General features: G+C 29.6%; 2 protein-coding genes across 2 annotated transcripts; both read left to right on the forward strand.

The window, feature by feature from the left end:
* The first annotated feature begins 663 nt into the window (after positions 1 to 663).
* LOC114164385 (branched-chain-amino-acid aminotransferase 2, chloroplastic-like) lies at positions 664 to 7,208 on the forward strand. The gene is made up of 10 exons (XM_028049036.1): positions 664 to 950; positions 4,000 to 4,064; positions 4,186 to 4,357; positions 5,039 to 5,215; positions 5,319 to 5,450; positions 5,549 to 5,647; positions 5,851 to 5,967; positions 6,137 to 6,232; positions 6,657 to 6,769; positions 6,961 to 7,208. Exons 1-10 carry the CDS (start codon positions 879 to 881, stop codon positions 7,073 to 7,075), a joined length of 1,158 nt encoding a protein of 385 aa, XP_027904837.1. The 5' UTR covers positions 664 to 878; the 3' UTR covers positions 7,076 to 7,208.
* A 10,688-nt stretch (positions 7,209 to 17,896) lies between these two features.
* LOC114162504 (transcription factor RAX3-like) lies at positions 17,897 to 19,612 on the forward strand. The gene is made up of 3 exons (XM_028046422.1): positions 17,897 to 18,259; positions 18,354 to 18,483; positions 18,631 to 19,612. The coding sequence occupies exons 1-3, from the start codon at positions 18,124 to 18,126 to the stop codon at positions 19,391 to 19,393; spliced, it is 1,029 nt and encodes a 342-aa protein (XP_027902223.1). The 5' UTR covers positions 17,897 to 18,123; the 3' UTR covers positions 19,394 to 19,612.
* Positions 19,613 to 25,590: the final 5,978 nt, after the last annotated feature.

Genomic DNA, 25,590 nt, shown 5'->3' on the forward strand with positions numbered 1-25,590 from the left:
TAGACTTAATTAGGTTGATGTTCACATCGTTTCGAAGAAAGTGTTACGTCTCTCTTTATAAATTTTATAATTTTGACATATGACTTTTCTCAAAATAGAATTTACTTAAATTTTGACGCCTAAAATAAATCTAATAGAATAAATTACATTGAATCAGATTTTAGAAAAGATAGGAACTCAATATGTAAAAAATATATATAATCACTGAAAATATAAAAAAAAAATTATTAATTAAAAATATAAAATCAAAAATAAAATTGAAGTATTGGATTTGGCTTGATGTGTTTCTCCACTTTATCAGATATTTATGAATAATTAATTTCCACTAACAGCTTAAAGAGGATATGGATCCACGTGGATATGGGTAATGTAATGGGCAATGGATTTTGGATACGTACAGCCACCTCTATCGGAGCTGGCTTTCTAGGATTCATCCTTTTACCTTTTACACCACAACATTAGATAGTAAACTTTTCATTATCCTTATCTTCAAATTTTCAATTATTTTAACTACTGTATTAGCATTTTATATTAATATATAAGAAAATAACCAAGGGATTAAATTACAGTTAAAAATTAATTAATCTTACTCGTGTTTTAGGAGAAGTAGCTGAGTGGTCCAATCTCTAATATAAAGTTTAAAATATGTTTTCCACATGCAATGTCAAACCAAAAGAAGAAACTCGTGAGTGTGTATAAATAATAGTATTTTAGGTTGCAGAGTTGGCTATACCTGTTACCCCTCTTCTCTCTCCAATTTTTCCATTATATCTTCTTTCTTTCTCAATAATTTGGGCGTTTCAGTTTCACAGTGTTTCGAACACACACACCAGTGCTAATTTTCGGATCCTAATTCCCTCACCATTGTAGCCACCACAATGATTCGAACATCCTTTCCCAGTTTCAGGAAATTGCTTCCTCAGAGTGTTTCTGCTTCTGCGTTCTCCAAGGTCTGTCTTACTCTCCTACGTTATCTTTAGCATCCATACCATAATTTTCCTTTTATTAAGAATGCGGTTCATCGTATACTGTTCCAGATACAGGCTTTTAAGATGATTATTATGAAAACAACAAGTTTAGCATATGCCGTAGAATGACATTAACATTCGTTATACATTAATGTATATGTAGTTCATATAATCTTTTCAGACAATTGCATAATGATCAGAAGTATGACTTGAAACAATACATTTGAATTCAAATGCACTACAATGCATCTAACTAGTTACATATATGATTCTAAGTTTATACCTCACTATTGGGTAAAGAAGAGACAAACCACATGACTGTTGTAAATTTTCTTAATAGTACAAAGATACAAAGATATTATTTGATGGACCATTGTGCCCTCTGCACCACAGTACAAATTCTGCCGATGCTCATCTGACAAAGAGAGAGATAAAGACGACTGTGTGTATTATCTTCAAGTGCGCCTAAAAACTCGTTGTCGTTTTGAACACTAGGATTGAATTTTGTTTTTCTGTTTTGAATGAACAGTATAGGATAAAAATTAAATAATATAAAAGACTAAAGCAGATTTTATAATTATGTTATTGTTATTTACATTAAAAGGATAATATGGGTATTTTTCACTGAATGGGATTTTTTTAATATGAAATTCCAGTTAAATGAATGATAATGGAATATTCTTCCCCTTTAAGTTTGTGTGCTTTGGAGATTCAATCAAAATGATAATTAATGTTTCCATTTTCACTTTTTTTACAGCTCTTACTTGTACTTGATGAATAAAAAAATTCTCTTTTAAGTTTAAATATGTATTTATTTTCTGAAATTTTATTTGATAAAATATTTTTTAAGGTTAAATATATTTTTAATTTTTAAATTTTGATGTAAAATTAAAATTTATTTTTATCTTAAACTTTTATATATTTTGGTTTATAAATTTTAAAAATAAATAAACATAACCCAATTTTATTATTTTTTTTAATATATTTCCTACTAACATTTGAGTTGTTTATTGTTTATATAATTTAACTCGTTTAACTTCGATAATAGTCAAGGTCTGGGTTTGACAAATAAAAAAATTAAAATAATTGAGTTTAAAATAACTTATATTCATTAAGTTTTAAATTTAGACAAAAAAAATAGTTTTAATTAAAAACAAATTACTTTAACTTTTTTTTATAATAACAATTAGAAATTTTTTCATATTGTTTTTCTCATTCTCTTGCTTTTTATTAAATATTAATTAAATAAAATTTTAAAATATAAAAATCGATGTACATGATATTAATAAATGTTCGATCGAATTTAACATGAATATATATATATATATATATATATATATATATATATATATATATATATATATTTTGTAAAAACTATATATTATAATGAAATTTAAAAAAAAAATATTTCTTGAAATCTAATATATTGGTTGAATAAAATCACAAATTTTTTTTATTAAAATTATAATGAGAGAAAGAATATCTAAGTAAACTTACTGAGAGAGAATAATTTTTTCTTTAGAGAAATAATATATCAAACAAATTTTTGTGTAAAATAAACATAGTTGAGAATTAAAGATAAGCTAAAGTAGTGAATATATAATTTTTTGAAGGTTGTGCTCATAGTCAACGAATCCAAATAAATTAAATATTATTAATTTTTATACTTGTATCAAGTCAATTGTATTCTGTTAATACGATTTTTTTATCATAATCGAAACAAATAATACTTATAGAACACATTTATTTTTCATCTCTAACAATAATTATCATTAATAAATTGTTTCTTATTAATTTAATTATCATTTTATCTTTTATTATTAAATTAATAATTTGTTTGTTTGTTTTTTAATTAACAAGTTAGATGATGAGTCTCATGAACAATAAAGAATATATCAAGAAAGTTTTATATTATTCCATGTATTTATAAATTATTATATACACTAGGATTTTCTTTTAATTTTATAATAATTATTTTAAAAGTCATTCTAAAGATAATGCTTGGTTCATACTGTAAAATTTGTAAACTAATATTTATAATTTATATTTCTCACCAGACAATTTAATATTAATAATTAAAGTTTGATATATATATATATATATATATATAATGAAATTTTATTTTGTTTTTTTTAAATCATTATTCTAAAAATTTTGTCCTGCGACATTCAGTTTTTTTTGGTAATGTATTGAGTTAATTTGTGTTTCTTTAAAATTTTTATACAATAATTAAAAAAAAAAAATATAATTTAATTATACATTTTTTTGTCGGCATGATTAATCTAGTTAAGAATATTAAATGAAGTTTATTATCATCAACAAATGAAATTGAAGATAATGTTTTTAATTGTAGTTGGCTCCTTACCATTAATGCATGCCCATGAGGACATGTTTCAACCTCCCTTATCCTTTTGGAGAAGATGTTTCTCGTGTTCTGTTTTTCTTTTCTCTTTTCTCACTTTTTAGTGTTCTCAAATTATACGTTTCTGCTGCCACGTTCTCTACTTTTTTATTCAACAAGTTAAGTGATTATCAAATGGAATTCATTCATTTTAAATAATCTATTAGTTTTCTTAATTGGTTTAGCTGATTATTCTTATTTAAAATCTAAACCAATTTATTATATATAAATATGGTTAGTTCACATTTAATTCAATACGCATCCAAATCGTTCTATTCACAACTTGAAGAAAATTCTATCTCAAAAACAAAATCCTAAACATAATTTATACCTTTACTGTAATTTTTATTAACTCTTGAATAAAAAATTAATTAACAGCAACTACTACAAATCAGAGAACTGAACAATAGCAATGAAGAAAATTCAAGCTAACTACATACAAATTAAAAGAATGATAAAAGTGCAATTAAATGAGAAAAAAGGTGGAAGTTTGTTTAAAAATGGAAAATTGGGCACCAACCTTTTACTCCCGAACCTAAATAAGAACTTAAATGAAGAGTATGGGTAGAATCATTGTGAAGTGGGTTAAAACATCTATTTGAATTGTTATCTTACGTTGTTTTGTAACAGATTGGAACATACAATTGGTTTACTTCTCAGCCCTACCCTCTTGAGAGTCCCAACCCTTCTTACAGGTATAATAGCTATATCATGTATTACCAGTATAAGTAATGGTTCATTTTGAATAATTTTCTGAAATAATGTTTATTGAGTAACTCTTTGTTGTTGTTTATATTAAAAACAAAACAAACACAGTGATGATGAGTATGCTGATGTGGATTGGGACAGCCTTGGATTTGGATTGATGGCTACTGATTATATGTACATTACTAAATGTTGTGAGGGACAACATTTTCGAGAAGGCCAACTCAGCCGTTATGGGAATATCGAACTCAGCCCCGCTGCTGGAGTCCTAAATTATGGTCAGGTCTGTGTCATTTCCAATTCTATCTGCTATTCTCTTCTTAAGAAACTTACGTTTTAACTTTATATATGTGTTGCCATTTTTGATACTTCAATATGGATATTTACCTGTTTGTGGATGAACAATTTAAAAGTAAATAGATATATAATTTAATATGACAATAGTATTTTAAAAGTACAATTTATATTCATTTATTTAAACAAGTTAGCTCGTTAAACTTTAAAGACTCTGCAATTATCCAACTTTAGCTTTCCGTAATACACGAAAAAAATAAAGGGTTAACCAAACTTTAAGTTTGGTCATAGACCTTAAGTTGGGCCATAGACACGTGTACGATATAGCCTTACTTATAGACTAGATGCAATTAATTCCACCTACTGCCTAGGCGATATTATGAATTATCACATTTAAATTTCAACAAATTCTATCATGAATTATGAACAAGCGCATGATAAATTGTTTTAAATTTTCTTACGATATTTTCTCTTAAAGATGAGATATGTATCTGTACCGATAAATATTGTTTTTATAGGAATTTTGTATTTACTTTATAGACTATAAATATAAATACTTGATTTTTCTAAAATTAGGTATGGAACGTGGACCATATATATATATAGTCATTCTTAGTTTTCTTTGATATTATGTTGGAATGGTGGAATTGTTGTTGAAATATGAAAACAGGGATTATTTGAAGGAACAAAAGCATACAGAAAAGAAAATGGACGCGTGCTACTCTTCCGTCCGGAACAAAATGCCATTCGAATGAAGATGGGTGCAGAAAGAATGTGCATGGCATCTCCTTCCATAGACCATTTCGTTCATGCTTTGAAACAAACTGTCTTGGCTAATAAACGTTGGGTACGACAACTAATTATTCAACTATTAATCACTTCCAGTTTCAATTCTAAAAATAGAAGGCACAGAATGTGTAATTGAACTGATAATTGTAAAATCTAAACAGATTCCTCCACCGGGAAAAGGGTCCTTGTACCTTAGGCCTCTGCTCTTGGGAACGGGTCCAGTTTTGGGTTTGGCTCCCGCACCAGAATACACATTCCTCATATACGCTTCCCCTGTTCGCAACTATTTCAAGGTCTCTCAAAACTTCCTTTTCTTTATCTGTGCTACACATAACAATTACTTCAACTTTTTCTCAAACATTTGGAGTGCTTTATTTTATGCGTACCACAGGAGGGTTCGGCTCCGCTCAACTTGCACGTTGAGGAGAACTTTGACCGTGCTTCTCGCCGCGGCACTGGAAACGTTAAAACCATTTCCAATTATGCACCGGTATGCGTTTCACGTCTCACTCAAAAGCAAAAGTCAATCGATTCGTGTATATAATAGAGGATTATTTTTTCTTTAGCAGTAGATCCTGGATTAATTTAACTAGGAAACCCATCACACACAAGCTAAATTAATCAAATGTGAACTTCAAGGGGTTGAGATCTTGTAATAGAGTGCTCAATTTTGCATTTCGTCTTGAGGTGTAGGTTTTGATGGCGCAAACTACAGCCAAGAAAAGAGGATTTTCAGATGTTTTGTACCTTGATTCGGCCACCAAGAAAAATCTGGAGGAGGTCTCTTCTTGTAACATTTTTATTGCCAAGGTATTCTTCCAACTATTCATGTTCCCCTTCAATGTAATTGCAGTTGGGTAAAGTGTTACTTTCTCAGTTGTGCACATTTTAAACGATTTAATAAAATTACTCTAAGGACAAATCTTCAGCCATATACGTTTACAACAGGCTGATTTAACTAGTTGCTTCTACTTCACAGGGAAAATGCATCGCTACTCCTGCTACCAATGGGACTATTCTTTCCGGAATTACCCGAAAAAGTGTCATTGAAATTGCGGGTGATCTTGGCTATCAGGTATTATATAATTACATATATGTCTCTTCTACGTGATAACTTTTTATCCTTTAATTGTTTCTTGCTTAATGCTCTTTAAAGTTTTGAAGAGTCCTTAATCTATCTCTCTATTGTGCTTCAAGTGAGTGCTGAAACTATTACTTATATACTAGTTATGTATATGAGTACTGAGTTTGAAAGGCGTGAACATTTACTGTTTGATCTATCTATCTTGTTGGTTCAAAGATAATACAAACAGTGATAAAAAAAACTAGTTAGCCGGAGACAATGAAATTTAAAAAGCTCAAAAATGACCACAAGACAGTTGTTTTGGCCTGATATTCGAAACACTGGCTAACACATCATGGATTTTATAAAGTTTTGTATTGTTTTTGTGACTTTCTGTTATTTGAGATATGTTGTTACATTGACCAATTTGGTTCAGGTAGAAGAGCGTGCTGTTGGTGTGGATGAATTGATTGAGGCTGATGAAGTTTTCTGCACAGGAACTGCTGTAGGTGTTGCCCCTGTTGGGAGTATCACATATCAGGATAAAAGGTAAAATACGAAGCCATCCACATCCACCTAACTAAGAAACAATATAAATGCAGGGTAGTGAGATAAATTAAGTTCTAAAACTATATATTGCAACCTCAATAAATTCTGATTTAAATGTTATTTTACATTTTGAATGTTGGCACACCGGATCTTTAAAAATGATGCTGAAACATCAAGTTGTATACATGCAGGATGGAATATATAACGGGCTCTGGAACCATTTGTCAAGAGTTGAACGATACCATTTCAGGAATTCAAACTGGTACTATTGAAGATAAGAAGGGATGGATTATTGAAGTAGATTAAGCAAGGGTGTTCACGATTGTTTACTTTAAATCTATGAAAAATGGCAGATATAATGCTGTTTCCTTTAGAAAAAGGATATTATGTATGTATATGCGCATTATCCAATAATGTTATATTCCTATATTCATAAAAACTTATCACTCTCAAAAATATTAAATCATTGTCAATTTTTCTAAACAAGTCATTATCAATTTTAAACATATGAATTGCGCTCTTTATTTACTTTATCTTTAAATAATAATGTATTTTTATCACTTTTTCAAATATTTATTTTCAAATGTAGTTCTAGTCAAAACATGCATTAGATCTTTGAAAACGAACATGTTATATTTGTGTGACTTAAAAGGAAGAGCTTTTTAAGGTTTTTTTTTAACGATAAATGAGATATCTATAGAAAATAAAATGAGTTTTTTTACAAGTGTGCTGATTCATAAAGTTTTTATATAAAATGAGTTCTCAAATATATGCGATCATCAAATTAAAATGTTGTTTAAATTTTTCTGTGTGGAAAAATAGATGAATGGAACTTTTAATTTAAGATAAGTAGAAATTGCACGTACCATGTCCGATAATACTGTTCAATAAAATATATTAAGCTCAATAATATAAAAGTATCTGAAGATACTTCCACAAAATTTAATATCCTCGTATTAATAATAATTAATTATGACAAATTAGAGTAGTTTAATTACACTATAATACTTCTTAATATAATATATTTACATAATACTTCATATAAGAGATACGATGACACAGTATTATTATGATTATAACGTAATTAAGGTAAATTATTGTTTTATCTATATTATTTGATATTATGTTATACTTATGAGTTATAGCATTTGGATCCTTGAGTCCAAAAATCTGATAAATACCACCTTAATTTTTCTTTTATACTTATTTTTTTTATTAAAAGATCTTAACTATCTTATTTAGTTGAGTGTTAGAGAGTCTTTTACACATAAATATTATTCTATATTTCAATATTTCAATCCTAAGAAGCATCTTATTTAGGTTTATCGTAACCATAAAAATCTTACATCCTATCTGAATTTTTCGATAAGAACAGAAACGAAAATGATTAATTTAACTCTGACATTTAATGTTTTTAAAAGATCTAAATTGATGAGACTACAGTTATATATTTAGGTGGGCCGAGTAAAGATTGATGCAGAGTGGTGATGAACGAAATAAGCCAAACAGGACCTACATGCAGATCTATATTCAAAGCCGTCATGTAGTATAAATAGCATAGTAGTAACTGTTCAATGCACCAATCCAATCATATCATGAAAAAAGTCAAGTTGTAGGACTATTCAAACCCTTCGTTCTCGTTTTTCACTGCCAACAAGTTTTCCACGAGGAACTTCTGCAATATTCCAAATCCTCATTCACTTTATCACAACCATACCTCTTTCTCTCCTTCAATGCTGAATATGACCCTATATCAACCAAACCTATATTCTTTATTTAAGTTCAATTGTGTGTTTTTTCGTTATTTTTTAACCAAATGCAACCCCTACGTCCAGTGGGAATACTTAATTTCTTCACAAGAAGTAGACTAGTGCAGCAAAGAAAGCTTTACCAAATTTACAAAATTATAATTAACATACTTTTTAAAATCTTAATCCGACCTCAAATTCCTTAAAATACATTGTTAAGATTAATAATTGCTTTGAGGTATTTTTTGTTTTCAAGTTTAAGGTTAAAATACCTTTTTGTTCCGATTTTTGTTAAGTTTTGTCAAATAAGTTCTAATTTTGGTTTTATGTTCAAATAGGTCATCTTTTGTTAACACTATTTAAATCATTAACGGCCATGAACATTGACTGCCACGTGTCACTTCGTGGTTTTTTTGAATTTGTTTTAAATGTCCACGTGTCAATCCAGTAGTGTGCCACGTATCAAAGTCAATGTTCTATATTCAATTTGTTCTCTATATTTGTTATTTTTGTTCAATTTAGTCCCAATTTTGTTTAAAATTGATCAGTTTTATCCTTATCGAAGATGTGACCAAATTTAATTTTTATATCAAAATTATAATAATGTGAATTTTAATATATTATATAAAAATATTTAATAAAAAAAGTAAATTTTAATATAAAAATTAAATTTGGTTAATTTGGAGATGAACCAAATTGGTTCATATCCATCCAAATCTATGCATATCCATCCAAATCATCCTCACATTCTCTTCCAAATCCATATTTTCAAAGAAACACATCCTAAAATTATCTCAACGTTTTATCTTTAAAAAACATCTTAGAAAATTGAATGAAAAAGATAATTACAAATTTCCTTAAACTTAAATTCTAAGTTATATGAAACTATTTATATATCAGAAACAAACTCCAATCATGGACTATTTGAATATCAAAATAAACTCTTAGTCAAGGGAAAAATGAGTTTTTGTTTCCACAAACAACATCCATATTTCAAGTTCATAATTAGAGTTAATTATTACATACGAGACATTGTTGGGTTTGAGACATAAAACTCATGTCATAATTTTATTTTTTCTTAAAAAACGCCTTAAATAATTGAAGGCAAAACAAACATTTAAACTATCTCTTCTACTTTTAAATGATATGAAACAATTGGGAATCCAAACAAAATCCTGAACATTATTTTATTTTATTTGACAAGGTAGGATGATTACTATAAGAAAATTTTTAATATTTAATACAATTTTATACTCAAAATTCAAATTTGATAATAATATCACTTATTAACCTAAAACAATTTCATGTCAATTGATTTGCACTTAAACTTAACATACACAGCAAGAAAAAAAAAACTATGCACATGCACATATAATTGATTTGAATTAGTATTTTTTTTTCAATTCTTTTTTACTATTTTAAAGAGTACTTTCTATTCTGGAATACTTTATGGCCTTAATGTAAGATAAATAAATTATTCTTATATGTAATTTTTTAGTTTAGCATAAAAAAATATCATGAGATCTTTGATAATATATTTAATTTTTTTTATCTCTAACCTTATTATAGAAGGTTAATAACTTACTCGAACCCATTCTAAACTAGTTTAAGAATGTTTCTTTTAACAATTTTTCTTCTTCTTTTATTTCCTTTGATAATTTTTCTGGAGACAAAATTATTTTTCTAGTGAAAAGGAAAATAGTTACATTCTGATGACTCCTTAACATTTAAATCTTTTATATAAAAGACAAAAAAGGCCTTTAACGTCAACTTAAAGTTATTAATTTCTGTATGTCAACTTATGACTTTGATGTGTTTATTTTATTTGTAATGTTCAGTGTAACAAGCAAGAAGATTCATGGGAATGTGGATATTATGTCATGTCTTGGATAAGAACAATCATTCGAGCTGCAGTTAAAGATGAATGGATAGAGGTAATTATATATATCTTTTACATATTATAAATCATATCAAACTTTAAAGAATGATATTCATACATAATGAAATTGTATTACTTTTTCAGCGATTCAAGAATCCATCACCTCTACCAGATGACATTATCCACACACTAAGACAAGAATGGGCAGCATATCTATTGGAGAGATGGAATTGATACCACATGAATTAGAACTCGTTTTAAAAACTTTATTGTACAAGAATTTCATGTTGAAACTTTTAGTTTGTTGTTATTTATATTAGTTTAGAATATATGTTGAAACTTTAGTTCTATTATATATAACTGTAACTCTAAAATTGTGCTGAAAGTTTTATGAAATTGTTCTGGGAATTTTCTGATTTTCAGGTGTGTGGATATTGTAAAAACAGCCAAATTTTTAAAAAAAAATGGTGCAGTTTGACGTCTGGTGTGCCCTGACAGACGTAATTTAACGTCGGACTGTACCAGGGCCGACGTAATTTAACGTCTGACTGTTGCAGGGCCGACGTTATTTAACGTCTGATAGTCTCTGACAGACGTTAAATTGCTCAGTTTTTTCCCTCTTTCTGGTGCAAAATTTGACTTCTGCTATTACTGGCCCCGACGTTGGATAACGTCGGACTCCCAAAAGGACCGATGTCAAGTGACGTCTGCTATTTTGCCGACGTTATTTTGACGTCACCCGATACGACGTCGGTGTTTGGGCAGACGTCAAAGGTCGAAAATGTCGGACGTTAAAAGGCTTTTTTGTGTTAGTGTATTTTAATAAAATTCAAAATATGAATTATTTATTACACAACAATTATATTTTTAATGGAATGAAAGTGAAAAAATTTATTTTCATATCTTTAAAATAATTCTTATTATTTTACTAAAGGCTTATTAAATTTATAATATTTATTAGAAGGGCAGCATATTGAGATGTAAAAGTTTAGAATGATGTTTCAAACGATATTATTTAGAAGTTTATAATGTCTTCAGTGTAGTTCATATTAAATTTTTTTTATCAAACTATTCCAAATTTTTATATTTCTTATTTGATTTTATATCCTTGTTTAATTTTTCTATTAAATTAGATGACATGAAATGTTATCTTACTTTATTATTTTAGTACTTATCTCTATGTGAGACTTTGTAATTAAATAAAATAATATTATGATTAATATAAAATGATAAATGATTTTTATTTATTTTAGTGAAGTCGAAAGGAAAAAAATCACTTTATCATTTTACCATACTTTTTTATATATGGAATCTAACATTTATTATCCACCGACAAATATATGAATAGTGAGATAATATAACAACCACACAAGATTCTTAATTGGAAAAATTAAAATATAAATACTCAATTAAAAAATATAATTTTTTTAACAACAACTAATTAAAAATATCCAAAATTTTACCAAAAATTTGAAACTTAATTAAGTCAAATATATATATATATATATATATATATATATATATATATATATATATATATTTATAAGCTTATCCTGATTCAAAAATAAAATATCCTAATCTCATATCTAAATTTCATAGACTTTGATTCATATTGACTTGTTAAACAATCTTCTTGGATACACCTCTTTTCATTTCCCCATGTAAACACGAAAGAATGGCATTGAAAGTTTTACTTATTCACCATGCGTTTGGTAAGAGAGAATTAAAGAAGAAAATAATAAATAAAATTAAGTTATACAATAGAATTTATTATACTCTTTCTTTTCACGTATTTTCACTACCTCTTGCTTTATTTTCTAAAGTTTTTGTATTTCCTTTTAATAAAATATTTCTAAATTTTTACATTAACTTTTCCTTATTTTATTATTTTTTATTTCAATTCTTTTTATATTCTCTCTTTTGTATGAAACAAAGTCCACTTCAGATGTAAAGTAACCTCGAGTTAAGTGTTCATCTCTTTCTCCTCGGAACACTTTTTCTTGATCATACTACACGACCATTAATTAACCCAATAACATTATTTTTGTCTTGTCGAAATATTATACACTAAAACTAAAGTTGGCTTCAGCTGTATTACTTACTACTAAGGAACAAGATTGTCAAAAAATGATTGATTTTTCAAACTTGCATGTCAAATCAAGCATGGAAATTATTACAACGTTATATCATCCAACTCATCAACTCAAACATCTGTCGTTACACTTCAATTCTTTATTTACCATTATACATTACAGCTTTCTTCAACCTTTTGTTTTTACTCACCAGTGCAGAAAGGGTTTTTGGTAGCGGTTATTTTCAATATTCTGCACCGGTTCGGGAACCGAAGCATATTGGGGCGAGGCCAAAAAGTCATAGCTTTTTGCCTCGGTTAAGAATCGAAGCCATAGAGTCCCCTTCTGCCTCGGTTTTACGTTCCACCCGAGGCCATATGGGCTTCTTTTTTTTAAATCTGGCCAATCATACATTGCCACATCATCATCTCCTCCATCCTTCTCGCCGGCAGCCACCACTAGTCACGACCACCACGCACCTGCACAAGCCACATCGCCGGACCACCATTTCAGCGCCTCCCACTGCCATCAGCCTCGCACTGCAGCGTCAACGTCGCAAGCAGCCACCGTTCGTGAGCAGCACCTCCATCTTCTCTCCACGCACCACTACACTGCAACAGCGCCTCTATACTCGCGCACCAGCAGCTACCAGAGGAGAAGAGAAGCTCCGCCACCATAGCCACTGCACCTGCAACGCACAACAGCGACGAGCAACACCATGAACGAACCTCCACAAATCAGCACCACGCACCAGCATCTTCGTTGCCGCAACGCCATCCCTGCACTAGAAACGAAACAACACCGCTCTTGAAGTCGCTCACTGCAAAAAAAGCCATGAAAGCTCCAGGAAACCTGATGTCGTCAGCCATTGTCACCGGACCGCCATGAACGCGTGTGAACCAGATTCATTGCAGCACCAAATCCATTGCAGCACCAGATTCGAACCTGCATAACGTTCCTGCATCAAATCAAAATGGAACACCCTTGCCGGAAGTCCCAACGATAGAAACCACAATAGAGAGAGAGAGAGAGAGCACGCGAGAGAGAGAGCGCGCGAGAGAGAGAGCGCGCGAGAGAGAGACACAAAATGGTGGCCGGAGGAGGAGGTCGCGTGGTGGTTGCACTGGTCGGAAGGTGTGGTGCAGAGGAGAGAGGCAGCAGAGAGAGAGAGAGAGTTGCAGAGGCTGGCGCGGGGAGGAAGAAGAGGGTTCGCGATTTTCGAACCCTAAATAAACCCTATGGCTTCGGTTGTTAGAAGAACCGAAGCCATTGACCCCTTTTGGCACCGGTTCTCCTTGGACCGAGGCCTATACCCTGACTTCCAGCCACTTTTTGGCTTCGGGTCCTGATGGACCGAGGCCTAAACACCTCTTTGGCACCGGTTTTGAGCGAACCGCGGCCTATACCCTTCTTTGGCTTCAGGTATTTGGAGAACCGAGGCCTAAAACTTGGCTGTAATTGCAAAAATGCCACCGCGCCATTATATGCTTCGGTTCCTAGCCAACCGAGGCATATAAGGCGAGGTAAAATGAGAATTCTGCACTAGTGACTGCATCTTTCTTTTATTCAATTTCAAAACATCTTCATCATACATATAGACCTAGCTTTAGTTAGGTCTCTCCTTATGTATAACGAAATCTTAATTATTTTTATATGGTAACACTTCGTTGACTCTGTAATTCCTTGTGCAGGTTAGTTAAAGTTTCACTTGAAAATAAACAATGCAATAAGTGCCAGTCATGGCTGTTGCTGTAACTTCTCAGACTTAATATAATGAGTCCTAATGGAATTCATATTAATCAAACTTTGGGTTGAAAGTAAACAACATTTATTGTTAATGTGATAGAGAAAACAATGTTAAATATATTTTTGATCCCTCCAGTTTAACAGAATTTTGAAATCAGTCTCTCTTTGAAATTTTATACCAATTTAGTCCTTCATTTTTATAAATGTATGAATTTAGGGATTTAGTTTTTCTTACCAAATTTTGTTAAGTTTATTTGACATTTTAAATGTATTTTATGATAATATTTCAGTTAGTATTAAAGCGAAGATGTGTCAAACGGGTGTAAACAATTCAAATAATATCATAAAATGTACTTGAAATGTCAAACAAATTTAACAAAATTTGATTAAAATGACTAAGTTTACATTTTTTTAAAAATAAAAAATTAAATTAATCAAAAATTTTAAAAAAAAATTAATCAAAAATTTTAATTAAACTTGAAGGACAAAATCATATTTAATCGAAAAAATAACAAAGATATAAAGTAAAGTACAGAGGATGAGAAAGAAAATGTTGAATATGTCCTCACGATACTTTTAAGAGAAAAAATAATAGCAAAAAAAAAACTTTAAATTGTAATTTATTCAAAAGTTAACAGTAAGAAATTAGATAAAGTTTAATTTTTGAGTTTAATCGTTGGCATGTTTGATAGTGAGTGTAATGAATGTGGTCAACCTTCTGCCTCGGTCCTCATGTTGTTGCTTTGTTGGTCATTTGTTCACCAACCAAAACCCAAAACCAACGATTTTTCATATATTTTCAATGCCGCTAAGGTCTCATTTCTTTCCTTCTAGAAACTCTATAACCTTTCAATTATAAAATGCACATGGATTTCATACTTCATCATAATTTTCAACATCTTGCTTTTCATTTTCTCATTTCGGAGAAGTTTAGTGAGTTCAAGACCCTACAAATTTATTAACTATTGCTGAATGTGAACCTAAAGTTCCGTGGTAGATATAATCAACTAATAAGCGAAAAAGAAAAATTACAAATATGATGATGAATTAAGTGTGATATATATGTTAATATATATATTTTTTTAATATTTACTCTCTCTTTCTTATAATATTATGTTAATCCTCTTTCTCAATTTTGTAGTATTTATAATTTTTGAGTGGGATTCGGTAATAATGAGACTTAAACAAAAACTTTGATACTTTATCTCAAAATATGTAAATAATAAATTTATTAGTCTTTTTTTTTTCTTATATATTATTTAACTTTCTTCATTTTTAAGTAAATGTAGAACTTGTCCTTCTTTTTTTTTTGTAAATATTGAATTTTTGATAAGTACATTCTCACTTATTTTTATAAATAAATTTACTTTGTAATTACTCTTAATTTTCATTGTCATTTGCTAAAATAAACATATATAATACAGTTTTATTTAAATAAACTTGTATTCATTTAGTTTATTATTTAGCTAATATACATGTGCACATAACATTTTATATAGAGTTATTTTTAAAATAAGTTTTTTTTTTCAGAAAATATTTGCTATTAAACCATGAAATAAGAAAGATTAAAAAAAGTTATAAAGTGTAATAGAACACTTATATTATTTATAATACTATAATGATCTTGATTATTGTTTTTTATAAATGAAAAAATAAATCATGTCATAATTCCTAAGCATAGATTGTCTTGGGTATTCATTATCTAATAATTTCTCTCCACTTTACCCTCTTAATAGTATCCTTTTCCAAGCACCCGCACTTCAAAATTAGTTGATCATTAATTACGGTCAAGCCTTTCTCTTTCAAAGAACAACAACAATTAACATCTATATTTCTTCTAGTATTACTTCCAAACAAAAAATGTAGTTTTTTTCTTTTCAAATACAACTTAAGAGTTATTTTCACTTTTTTTTAAGTGTTGTTTTTTCTTGTTCAAAATGTTAGTGCAAAGCACGTGCGTTAATTAAATAGATATTTTTGTGTCTTAAGCGTATGATTAACTATTCAACATCTCATCTGAAAAAAAAAAAAATTTGTTGAGAGATATAATTTCTTAAGAAAATGTCAGAATCTTGTAATATCATCTGGGATTCCCAGTGGAAGAATACCCTAATTTTTTTTTTCACCCTATAAGAAAGGCATGCATGTGCGATAACATTAACTACTAAGATGAAAAACACACGCACGCACAAGTGTTTGGAATGCTAACTTTTCACAAGTTTCAACTCTTTCCTTCTTCTCTTCTGTTAGACAATTGAAGAAAGTACTGAATGTAAGAAAACAATACAATTTTTAACAATGCTATAAATCCCATATCTAAATAGTTGAAGAAGGTTACGTGTATTATTGTTTGAATGTGATTGTAGATAGATTTAGTGTGTTGTGGATGAGTTTTGACAACATTAACTTCCAACGAAACTGATTTTACAAAACTAATTGAGATTAAGTGATTTTGAATTAATACAATTTATACATAAATATTTAATTATAAAAACAAGTTAACACTATTTATAAATTTTTGGTCCGACTAAAAACGCTAGCTAAAATTATTTCAACTCAATTGTTAGACTCAAATTCAATTTTTCCAATAAAAAATGTGAAAAATCACTTAGAACATATGTTAACTGTGTTTCAATTAAATTCTATATATAATTTAACATGAGACCGAATACCAGAATTTTCAAAACAAATATGAATCCATGTTGAAATAAATATTAATGATAGTCTCGTAACAGTCCAAACAATAGACTCAACAATAAATAGACTCAACAATAAATAATCTTTGTAAAAATAAGATTTAATTCATGACTCTAATATTCATGACTTTAATATTATGTTAATAAATAAACTTTAAATTTAATATAATTTTACAAAATTAATTTGTACAATAAAATTTGCAACGTTTATATGCACTACAAGAAAAATGCTTCATAACTAAGTTTAGTGACCAAGAGTTGTTAGTTGTTATAGTGAACAATTTAGATACTAATTTAAAAAATAAAAAAATATTAGTTACTAAAATAGTCACTATTATAAATAAAAAGTTATAATTAGTCACTAAATTGGTCAGTAACTAATTAGAGATCAATTTAGAAACTAAGTTATTTTGGTAGCTAAAACCAACCTAGCTAATTTTTAGTGACCAATTTTCTTTGGTAGTCAAAACCATGGTATCTAATTTTAAAGACCAATTTAGTGACCAATTATAATTTTTTATTCATAATAGTGATTATTTTAGTAACCAATAATTTTTTACTTTTTGAATTGGTATCAAAATTGGTCATTATAGCGACTATGGTCACTAAAATCGATTACTAAAGAAGCTTTTTTTTTGTAGTGATGAAAAAATAGTTCTATTTTTATTCGATTAATATTTTCTATTAGTATTAAATTCGTTTGAGTCGGTGATCTCGACTCGGTAAATCTTTTCTTTGGTGATGAACTTGTTATAAATTGATGTTATTTTTAGACGAAAACTCAATGACATAATTTATGTTAGTGCATTATACATAAACCAATTGAGTTTGTATAGAAAGAGGGAAATAGTGAGCAAAAGGAAAAGTAATAGGCATGTCGAATGCTAGTTTATAGTTGGACAGCGAAGGGTGAGAGTGGAGTGGACTTTAAAAAGTTGGAAGAAAATTTGATTCCAGTTTAAGAAAGACAAGAAGAAGCACCATCCTTCTCGTATTCTACCAATACTAAATAGCTGGAATTTTCTACATAAACACCTTTCTTTTCTGCCACACTCTTATATAAAATTTGTACGATTGGATGTTCAATTGGAATCATGTTTATCCGCTCCTACTTTTATAATTAAATATCTTTCTCTCTCTCAATTATTCACACCCTAAATACAACCCTTCTCCCAAAAATCAATCAAAGCTTTCTCAGAGCAACACCACCACCATGGGGAGAGCACCTTGCTGTGACAAAGCAAACGTGAAGAAGGGTCCTTGGTCGCCGGAAGAAGATGCCAAACTCAAATCCTACATCGAACAGCACGGAACCGGAGGCAACTGGATCGCTTTGCCTCAGAAGATTGGTATTATTATACACATACCATACTCAAATATAACCCTATTTTTTTCTGACCTAGCTACACTTTTCCATTAACTTCTCTTTCTTTCTTGAGTCAGGCCTCAAACGATGTGGCAAGAGTTGCCGCCTCAGGTGGCTAAACTACCTCCGCCCTAACATCAAGCACGGTGGCTTCTCTGAGGAAGAAGATAACATCATTTGCAGCCTCTACGTTAGCATTGGAAGCAGGTAATTACTATTGTTTCTGGGAGAGGATACATGTGTGAAAAAGAAAAACAATCTTTCACTTTTTTTAACAATAAACTGATACATGGGATAGTTTGATTTCTCGTAGAATGATTAATGAACCGTTTTGTTTTGTGTGATGTAACGCAGGTGGTCGGTGATTGCAGCACAATTGCCAGGAAGAACTGATAACGACATAAAGAACTACTGGAACACGAGGCTGAAGAAGAAGCTTTTAGGGAAGCACCGCAAGGAACTGCAGGCACGTAACAAAGGAAACGGCGTCGTTAAGCAGGAGAACAATTCCTCACTCTTGCTCCAGGAAAACAGTGTTCAACAACAGCCTTGCTGGCCACAGATTCCGGCGCCGCCACTTTCATCGTACACGAGTCAAACTCCAAGTTTCAACGACCAAGACTCTATTAGGAAACTTCTAATCAAGCTTGGAGGGAGATTCTCCGATGATTATGAACCCATAGGGTTGAATAATGTTCAGTTTCCACAGGGTTCTTTCTCATCAACACAACAAATTCAAGAGGAGCAGGTCCATGTTAGCTCTTCTGGGTGCATGAACTCTATTGGCAATGGCAACAGCCAAGTACAATTTGGTCAGAGTAATAATGAGTACTGTTCTGAGTTGGTGCAAGGAGAAGTGAGTTTCAGTTCCGTAGGTATTGGGGAAATGGTTTCTACTAATGATTATTCTCAAAGGTTATTAGGAGGGTTGGAGTTCTTGTATGGAGAGGAAATGATTAACGATAAGATAATGGGTGGTGGTTGTGCATCTTCATGTTGTGGCCAAACTACTAATTGGGGTGAGACGAGTTCTGTGATGTATCCTCCTCTTGTTGCTTCAAGTTTCGAGGGAGTGATGCCACGACAAAGTGCTTTTCAAGAGTTGAGCTACCCATAGCATCATATTTGTGTACATCATTTGTTATCTCTATTGATGGAAGTTGGAATTATATGTATCAATTGAAGTTAGAAAAAGGGAAGCTAGTGTTTAATTTCCCACATAGATAATAAAATCCGCTAGATTGATATTTAACTAGCATGTGTCTGCTATCTCAGACTTTCTCATGTGCTGATCAATCAGTGGCAGTGCAGTTTATTATCTGATTTGTTTGTATTATTTGGTTGTAATTTTAAGAGTCGTTTGAATATATGCTCTAACTACATATTTTGCAGCACTGACAGACAAAGGAATCATTTCCTTTTTAGTTACTGCCATGGCAGCAGAAGATAAGCATTTTGTCAGAAAAACTTGACTATTACCGGCATGAACGTAATGCTTTATTTTCACACTTATTTATTCGTAGGCATGCCTACAGAAGATAAAATTAAATTGGAAGGAGCATCCCTTGATAATATGGTAGGTGAAGACATATTTGACTCTTAAATGCAAGGTGTTCTTTGGTCAAATCACTCATGCTCAAAAGTTCATTTCTGTTTACCATAATATATATTGTGGCTATGGATAAGTAGCTTATTATCTATGTTATCGGCAAGGTTGTCAAATTCAGAGTTTCATTAGAGCTTTTTTCTGCAGGTTCTAATTGAATAGTAATGCTTACTTTATGTAAAAAGCATTAACATATTTATAAATATTATAATAAATTTAATTTAAATTCCTAATAAAATAAAATGCTAAACCTCGAAAAACAAGTAATCAAGTAGGGTTGGACACGAAGTGTAGGAAGTTAACTGTTAATTTCACTCATTTAAATTTGAATTTAAGCAGAATATATATATGAGTTATTGGATGTTGTTGCTGTGAGAATAATGTGTTAGACCACCATCAAGATAATTAAAATGCAGAACATAACTCCAGTCATAAACAGTAAGGTATTACTTGGAACATTAAAATTGTTTCAACTTATAAACAAAAGCATGGAGATTAAAGGAAAGGGATGAAGCTAACACCTTGAACAAAACGCAGAAGTTAAAACAGTGTAAAAAGAAGGAAGAAAATGAAGAAAAAGAATCCGGGAGAGCTGCAAGAAAATGAGTCAGTCTTCAAACCTCCAACTTCAACATACTCAAGTCATGGTCAGCATGGAAATTGAACGACGAAGGTGAAAAGACAAGGTCGAAGGTTGTTGTGACAAGAGGAAGAAGATGGAAGAAAAAATGAGAAGGCTATGTCAAACCCTATTTGCTTTCTAGAATTCCCTTTCTCTGTACAGTCATAACCTAAAGATGACTTTGGTGCTGTCATCTTGATTAAAAAAAAGCCAAACAAAAGTTTTGAGTTTACTCCAGATTCTCTTAGTTTACCGGAGTAAACTCATGTCATTTTACAGAAATAAATTGCAAGTTTGATAACTATGTTTATGCTTGTGTAAGTGAAACATTGGTGAGTAGTCTCAAACTGTTCTGTAACTTGAATCTTAGTATCACTGAACAAAAATAATATTAATTGGTTGTGTATAGAGAACTTAACCTATTTTTCGTCACTCTTCTTTTATCAACTGTAATAGCATTCTTTTGGGAATGAATACCTATCTATCTAACAGCAATATCTAACACATGAGCTTTTGAGTGAACAACAAAAAATTCAGTCAGATCCTACATGTAACAATGCAAAGGTTGCAATTGACCAAAATACCTTCTAATTAATATCTAAATTTTTGGATGAGTTTCTTAACATCCATAATTTTAGAAGAAAAGATAAAGAAATTAACTTAAGTTAAACACTAATTAAAAAAAATGTACAAAGTTGTATGAAAGAGTTTTTATCAATTAATTCATAAGTTGATTTAAATTTCTGAAAAATTTTATTTCACTTTTCTTCTTACTTTCTAAAAATTCTTTCAAGGAAGATTTGTTCAAATAAGTATATGTCCAGTTTTCGATCGTAGTTTAAAACAAGAAAAATTATAAATCTTGTATCTATTATATATATATATATATATATATATATATATATATATATATATTAACTGATCTTATTATAAACAATAAAAAATTATTTATAGTCAAAATTTGGACATTTGATATGGATGTCAAAAGACATAAGTTTCAATATTTTATATTTTCACTGAGAAGTCACTTTGTATAATTATATGGATGTAGAAGAATGCAGCAAGTTTCAGAATATTAGTCAAATAATCATAGTTTGCACGATTAAAATGCATGTATATGCCAAAATCATAAATAGTTTTATTACATGTTGTAGAAACCAGGTGCAAAAAAAAAAAACTAAAATAGCATCTTAGAATAATGTTAACGTGTGACTTATTATCTTCTACCATTATACTGTTAATTTTAATGCTTTTGAGTTCTTATTACTAAATTTCAAGAGTTATTTTAAGAAGGGAGAATTCATATATCTCAGAAAAACCTTTATACATATATTGAAGCGATGTGGGATTTTGACATTGTTCGGAAAGATTGAAAAAAAGTGATTTGTTTTGATGATAACATCGATCTTGACGCAGAATATTGTAGACCTCCTGTAGGTGACTTTCACATATATTCTGCCTATTCACAATCTTTTGAGCTAAGTGTGAAAAACAAAGAAAAGATGAAACAAAAGCAATACAAAATATTTAGTGTATGGACCAACCGCTACCATTTTTTACTCAAAAGTTCAAAGCAGTCACTGTCATATTTGTCTTGGCCACTGCGTGTGCATAAATATGTAGTTGTTTACAGTTGTAACATTTATGTAGATGAATTTTTGTTGACTATGGATACTGTCTCGTAAGTAATGGTCATGATTTGTTAGAATTGGTTGACATATATATATCTAGCAAATCATTTTGTCAACCATTTCAAACTTACTTATCCGTTATAATTTCCTTCAATAATCACGTAATGTTTCTAAATTTCGAAAAAATATCATGATCTATACAACAAAAGTTTAACTTATAGTGATTCTAGAAATAAGGTACCAATATTTTTGCATACTTCTAATTAACTGATGACACGCACACACACTGAACTTTCAAGTAGTTAAACGTATTGAATTGAAGCACGCCAAAGAATAAATGAAATCCAAAAAACACATGCTTTTAATATAGCTATAAGAAATTTGTAATAATTATTTAAAGAAAGTTCACAAAATATGAATAATCATGCTCTGTAAAGTAAAAAGGAATATCCCAAAGCCAGAAAAAACACGAAAGAACAATCGTAGAACATAAAAACAAGGAATTAAAAAGTTGAGTACTGAGTTAGCTGATACTTTACAGAAATATAATAATTAAGAATTGAAGAAGAAAACAAAAGCAATTAGCAGAGATCCGTGATTGAGGCCATATAGGAAGGGCATGCCCTAACCATGACAAGAGCCAAACGACGACTTCTCTTATATCATAATTCATGTGTCATCGTTTTTATAATAGCAAGTCCCCTTCTATCTGGATTCTGAATCCTAAGCAAATTTAAATGAATTGGAATTTGGAATACCCTTCTTTCTTTATTCTCTGATAATGACACTCACTAACATGTAAACTTCTCAAATTTCAGAAACCAGACAAACATGTTTTGTTCCTTAATTGCATTTCTTACAACGTTGCATCAGAATGGCTGCAGACAATTTTTAATACCGTTTCCGAGAAAATCATAGCCGACATTGGCCCACTCTATTTGTGTGTCAAAGGAGCCAAAAGTAATCTATCTTATCTTAGAATCCCCATTCATTCTTTTCCTCCACCTTGAGTCATGTGTTAATATCTTTCTTTCTTTTTTTCTTTTAGTTTATGTATGTTGTATATTATCTGTGTAAAGATTTTTATGACATGACTCACTAGATATGATGAAACTTTTTAAATAAAATACTTCTACATAACAACATATGATTGGGTAACATGTTATTCTCTTTCTTCTTTTCTGTAAAGGAGCAAATTTCATACAAGTGCACAATTTTATTATACCGTACTATTGCCGATGAAATTCCAGGTATAAGAATGCTTATTTCGTACTCTCTCCGAAGTGTGTGATAATTGTTGTTGGAAAGCATTCATTTTCGTACTCTGATAATTGTTGTTGGGCCTATGTATGGTGATTTCGGTACTTGTTCTCGGTTCTTTTACTCTCAGAGCTTTCAAATCACAACATTGACTCCTTCACTTTTATAACATGTATTTTGAATTTTTTGTTTTTCATAATAATTATAAGTAAATTAAGAAGTCAAGAATAAATATTATATTTTAAATAATAATGATAATTATGATTTAGAATATGTGGTATTAACTTTTATAATATTTTTAATCAAAGCAATAATAGAACATCCAAAATCATCACAATACTAATGGTAGCATTCAAGGTTAATTTTTTTGAAAATTTCTGCATGTATCTGTTATAAACAGCCATCACAATTACTTTCTCAGATTCATTGTGCAATAGTCCATTGTCATATGCATATATAGAATAAATAAACTTTTTTTTTATATATTTAAAATGAAATTCAAAAAACAAAAGAATCACAAATAATTCAAATAGTGTAAGATTAATTTTTATATCTCTTACTATGATAATATAATGAAAAACTCACAATATAATAATATAATAACTACAAAATTCAGAAATGTTAACTTGTCACAACTAGGGCTGGGCAAAACATACTAAACTGCACTAAACCATTAAAAATTGCACTGAACTAAAAAATAATTCGTCTGAACTGCACTCAACTGAAAAACAATTCAGACAAACTGAACTAAACTGTTTTTGTTGTCTAATAAACTGAACTGAACTGCATTGCACTATAATGTGAATTGAACTATTATCAACAGAACTGTTGTACAAACTGCACTATTTTTAAACTAAACTGCACTATTTTTAAACTGAACTACACTATCTTTGAACTGTTTTTTAACCAAACCACATTAATTTTGAACCAAATTGTATTATTTTTGAACCGAAATTTACTTCATCATTTCAATTGTTAATAAATTATTACATCAATTTAAATTGTTGAATTTTTTCTTCAATTTTTTTGTTGTTTTGCTAATAAACTTAACAAGTATATTAATAACGAATTAAGTTAAAGTATTTTTTGCGATACGTATTCATGTACAATAGTTTGAAATTAACGTGTTTTGTTACATACTAAAGCGATAATAAAAATAAAACTTAAGATATTATTTATAAAATTTAATTCTTCCACTATTATACCCTCTTTCATGAATAATAGTAATTATATGATATATAAAAAAACCACATTTGATTCAAGAGGAAAAGAGGAAATTACAATTAGAAGAGACAGATTTTATTTTGTGTTCGATATAAAAAAATATTTAGAAAATAAGTGTTGGAAGTATTAAATTTTTTTTATCATAGATAATTATATTAATTAATATAAATTAATATAAATTATATATAACACTATTTTTTATAAAATAAAACAAATATTACAGACTATTTTTTATAAAATAAAATAATTAATATCAAGTAAACTATAACTTATAATATAACCATAAAATTCACTTAAATATATTATTATAACATAAACTAAAAAGTGTTACGTACGTTTTTTTATTATTGTATATGAAATGAAAAAAAAAATCAAAGAGTAAATTTTGTGCATAGTGTACATGAGACGAGGAAATCACAGAGTGTCGTACATTATCAGTACTATCTAAGCGTGAAGCACAGAAAAAACTAAAAAGCAGTTCAGTTATAGTTAACTCATTTAAGTTTAGTTCTTAAAATCTGTACCGGATAATAGTATAGATCAATTTTTAATACAATCAATTCAGTTTATTTTAATATAAAACAATACAATTAACTGTAGTACAGTACAGTTAAATTAATTATGCCCAGCCCTAGTCACAACACTCTACATATTTTTGACAACATAATTACTCTTTTGTGCATAGTTATCAAAGAGATATATTTAGGATTTCCAGGAAATTATTCGTCAACATATATATGTATTTTGTTGTGCATGCATCCTCTTCGTGAACATTTCATGCATGTTAACATTTGGTGTATTCATTCAGAAGTCCACAATTTTCACCGGATGTTGATATCCAAAAGTAACGGTTAGTGAAAATCGACATTCGGAAGCAATTTTTGGAGTGTGATTTACGTAAATGTGATTTTAGAATTTGAAAAGTATTTTAAGAGTGTAGAAGAAAACTTGAAAGTGCAAGAAGAAACCCC

The sequence above is a fragment of the Vigna unguiculata genome, chromosome 9 (genome assembly GCF_004118075.2).
Source record: "Vigna unguiculata cultivar IT97K-499-35 chromosome 9, ASM411807v1, whole genome shotgun sequence".
Taxonomy (NCBI): domain Eukaryota; kingdom Viridiplantae; phylum Streptophyta; class Magnoliopsida; order Fabales; family Fabaceae; genus Vigna; species Vigna unguiculata.

Excerpts from the sequence above, each read along its gene's own strand:
- LOC114164385 (XM_028049036.1), top strand. The coding sequence starts at position 879 with ATGATTCGAACATCCTTTCCCAGTTTCAGGAAATTGCTTCCTCAGAGT. Across the intron at positions 951-3,999 it reads CTGCTTCTGCGTTCTCCAAG|ATTGGAACATACAATTGGTT; the intron begins GTCTGTCTTACT and ends GTTTTGTAACAG. Across the intron at positions 5,451-5,548 it reads CTGTTCGCAACTATTTCAAG|GAGGGTTCGGCTCCGCTCAA; the intron begins GTCTCTCAAAAC and ends TGCGTACCACAG.
- LOC114162504 (XM_028046422.1), top strand. The coding sequence starts at position 18,124 with ATGGGGAGAGCACCTTGCTGTGACAAAGCAAACGTGAAGAAGGGTCCT. Across the intron at positions 18,260-18,353 it reads CGCTTTGCCTCAGAAGATTG|GCCTCAAACGATGTGGCAAG; the intron begins GTATTATTATAC and ends TTCTTGAGTCAG. Across the intron at positions 18,484-18,630 it reads TACGTTAGCATTGGAAGCAG|GTGGTCGGTGATTGCAGCAC; the intron begins GTAATTACTATT and ends GATGTAACGCAG.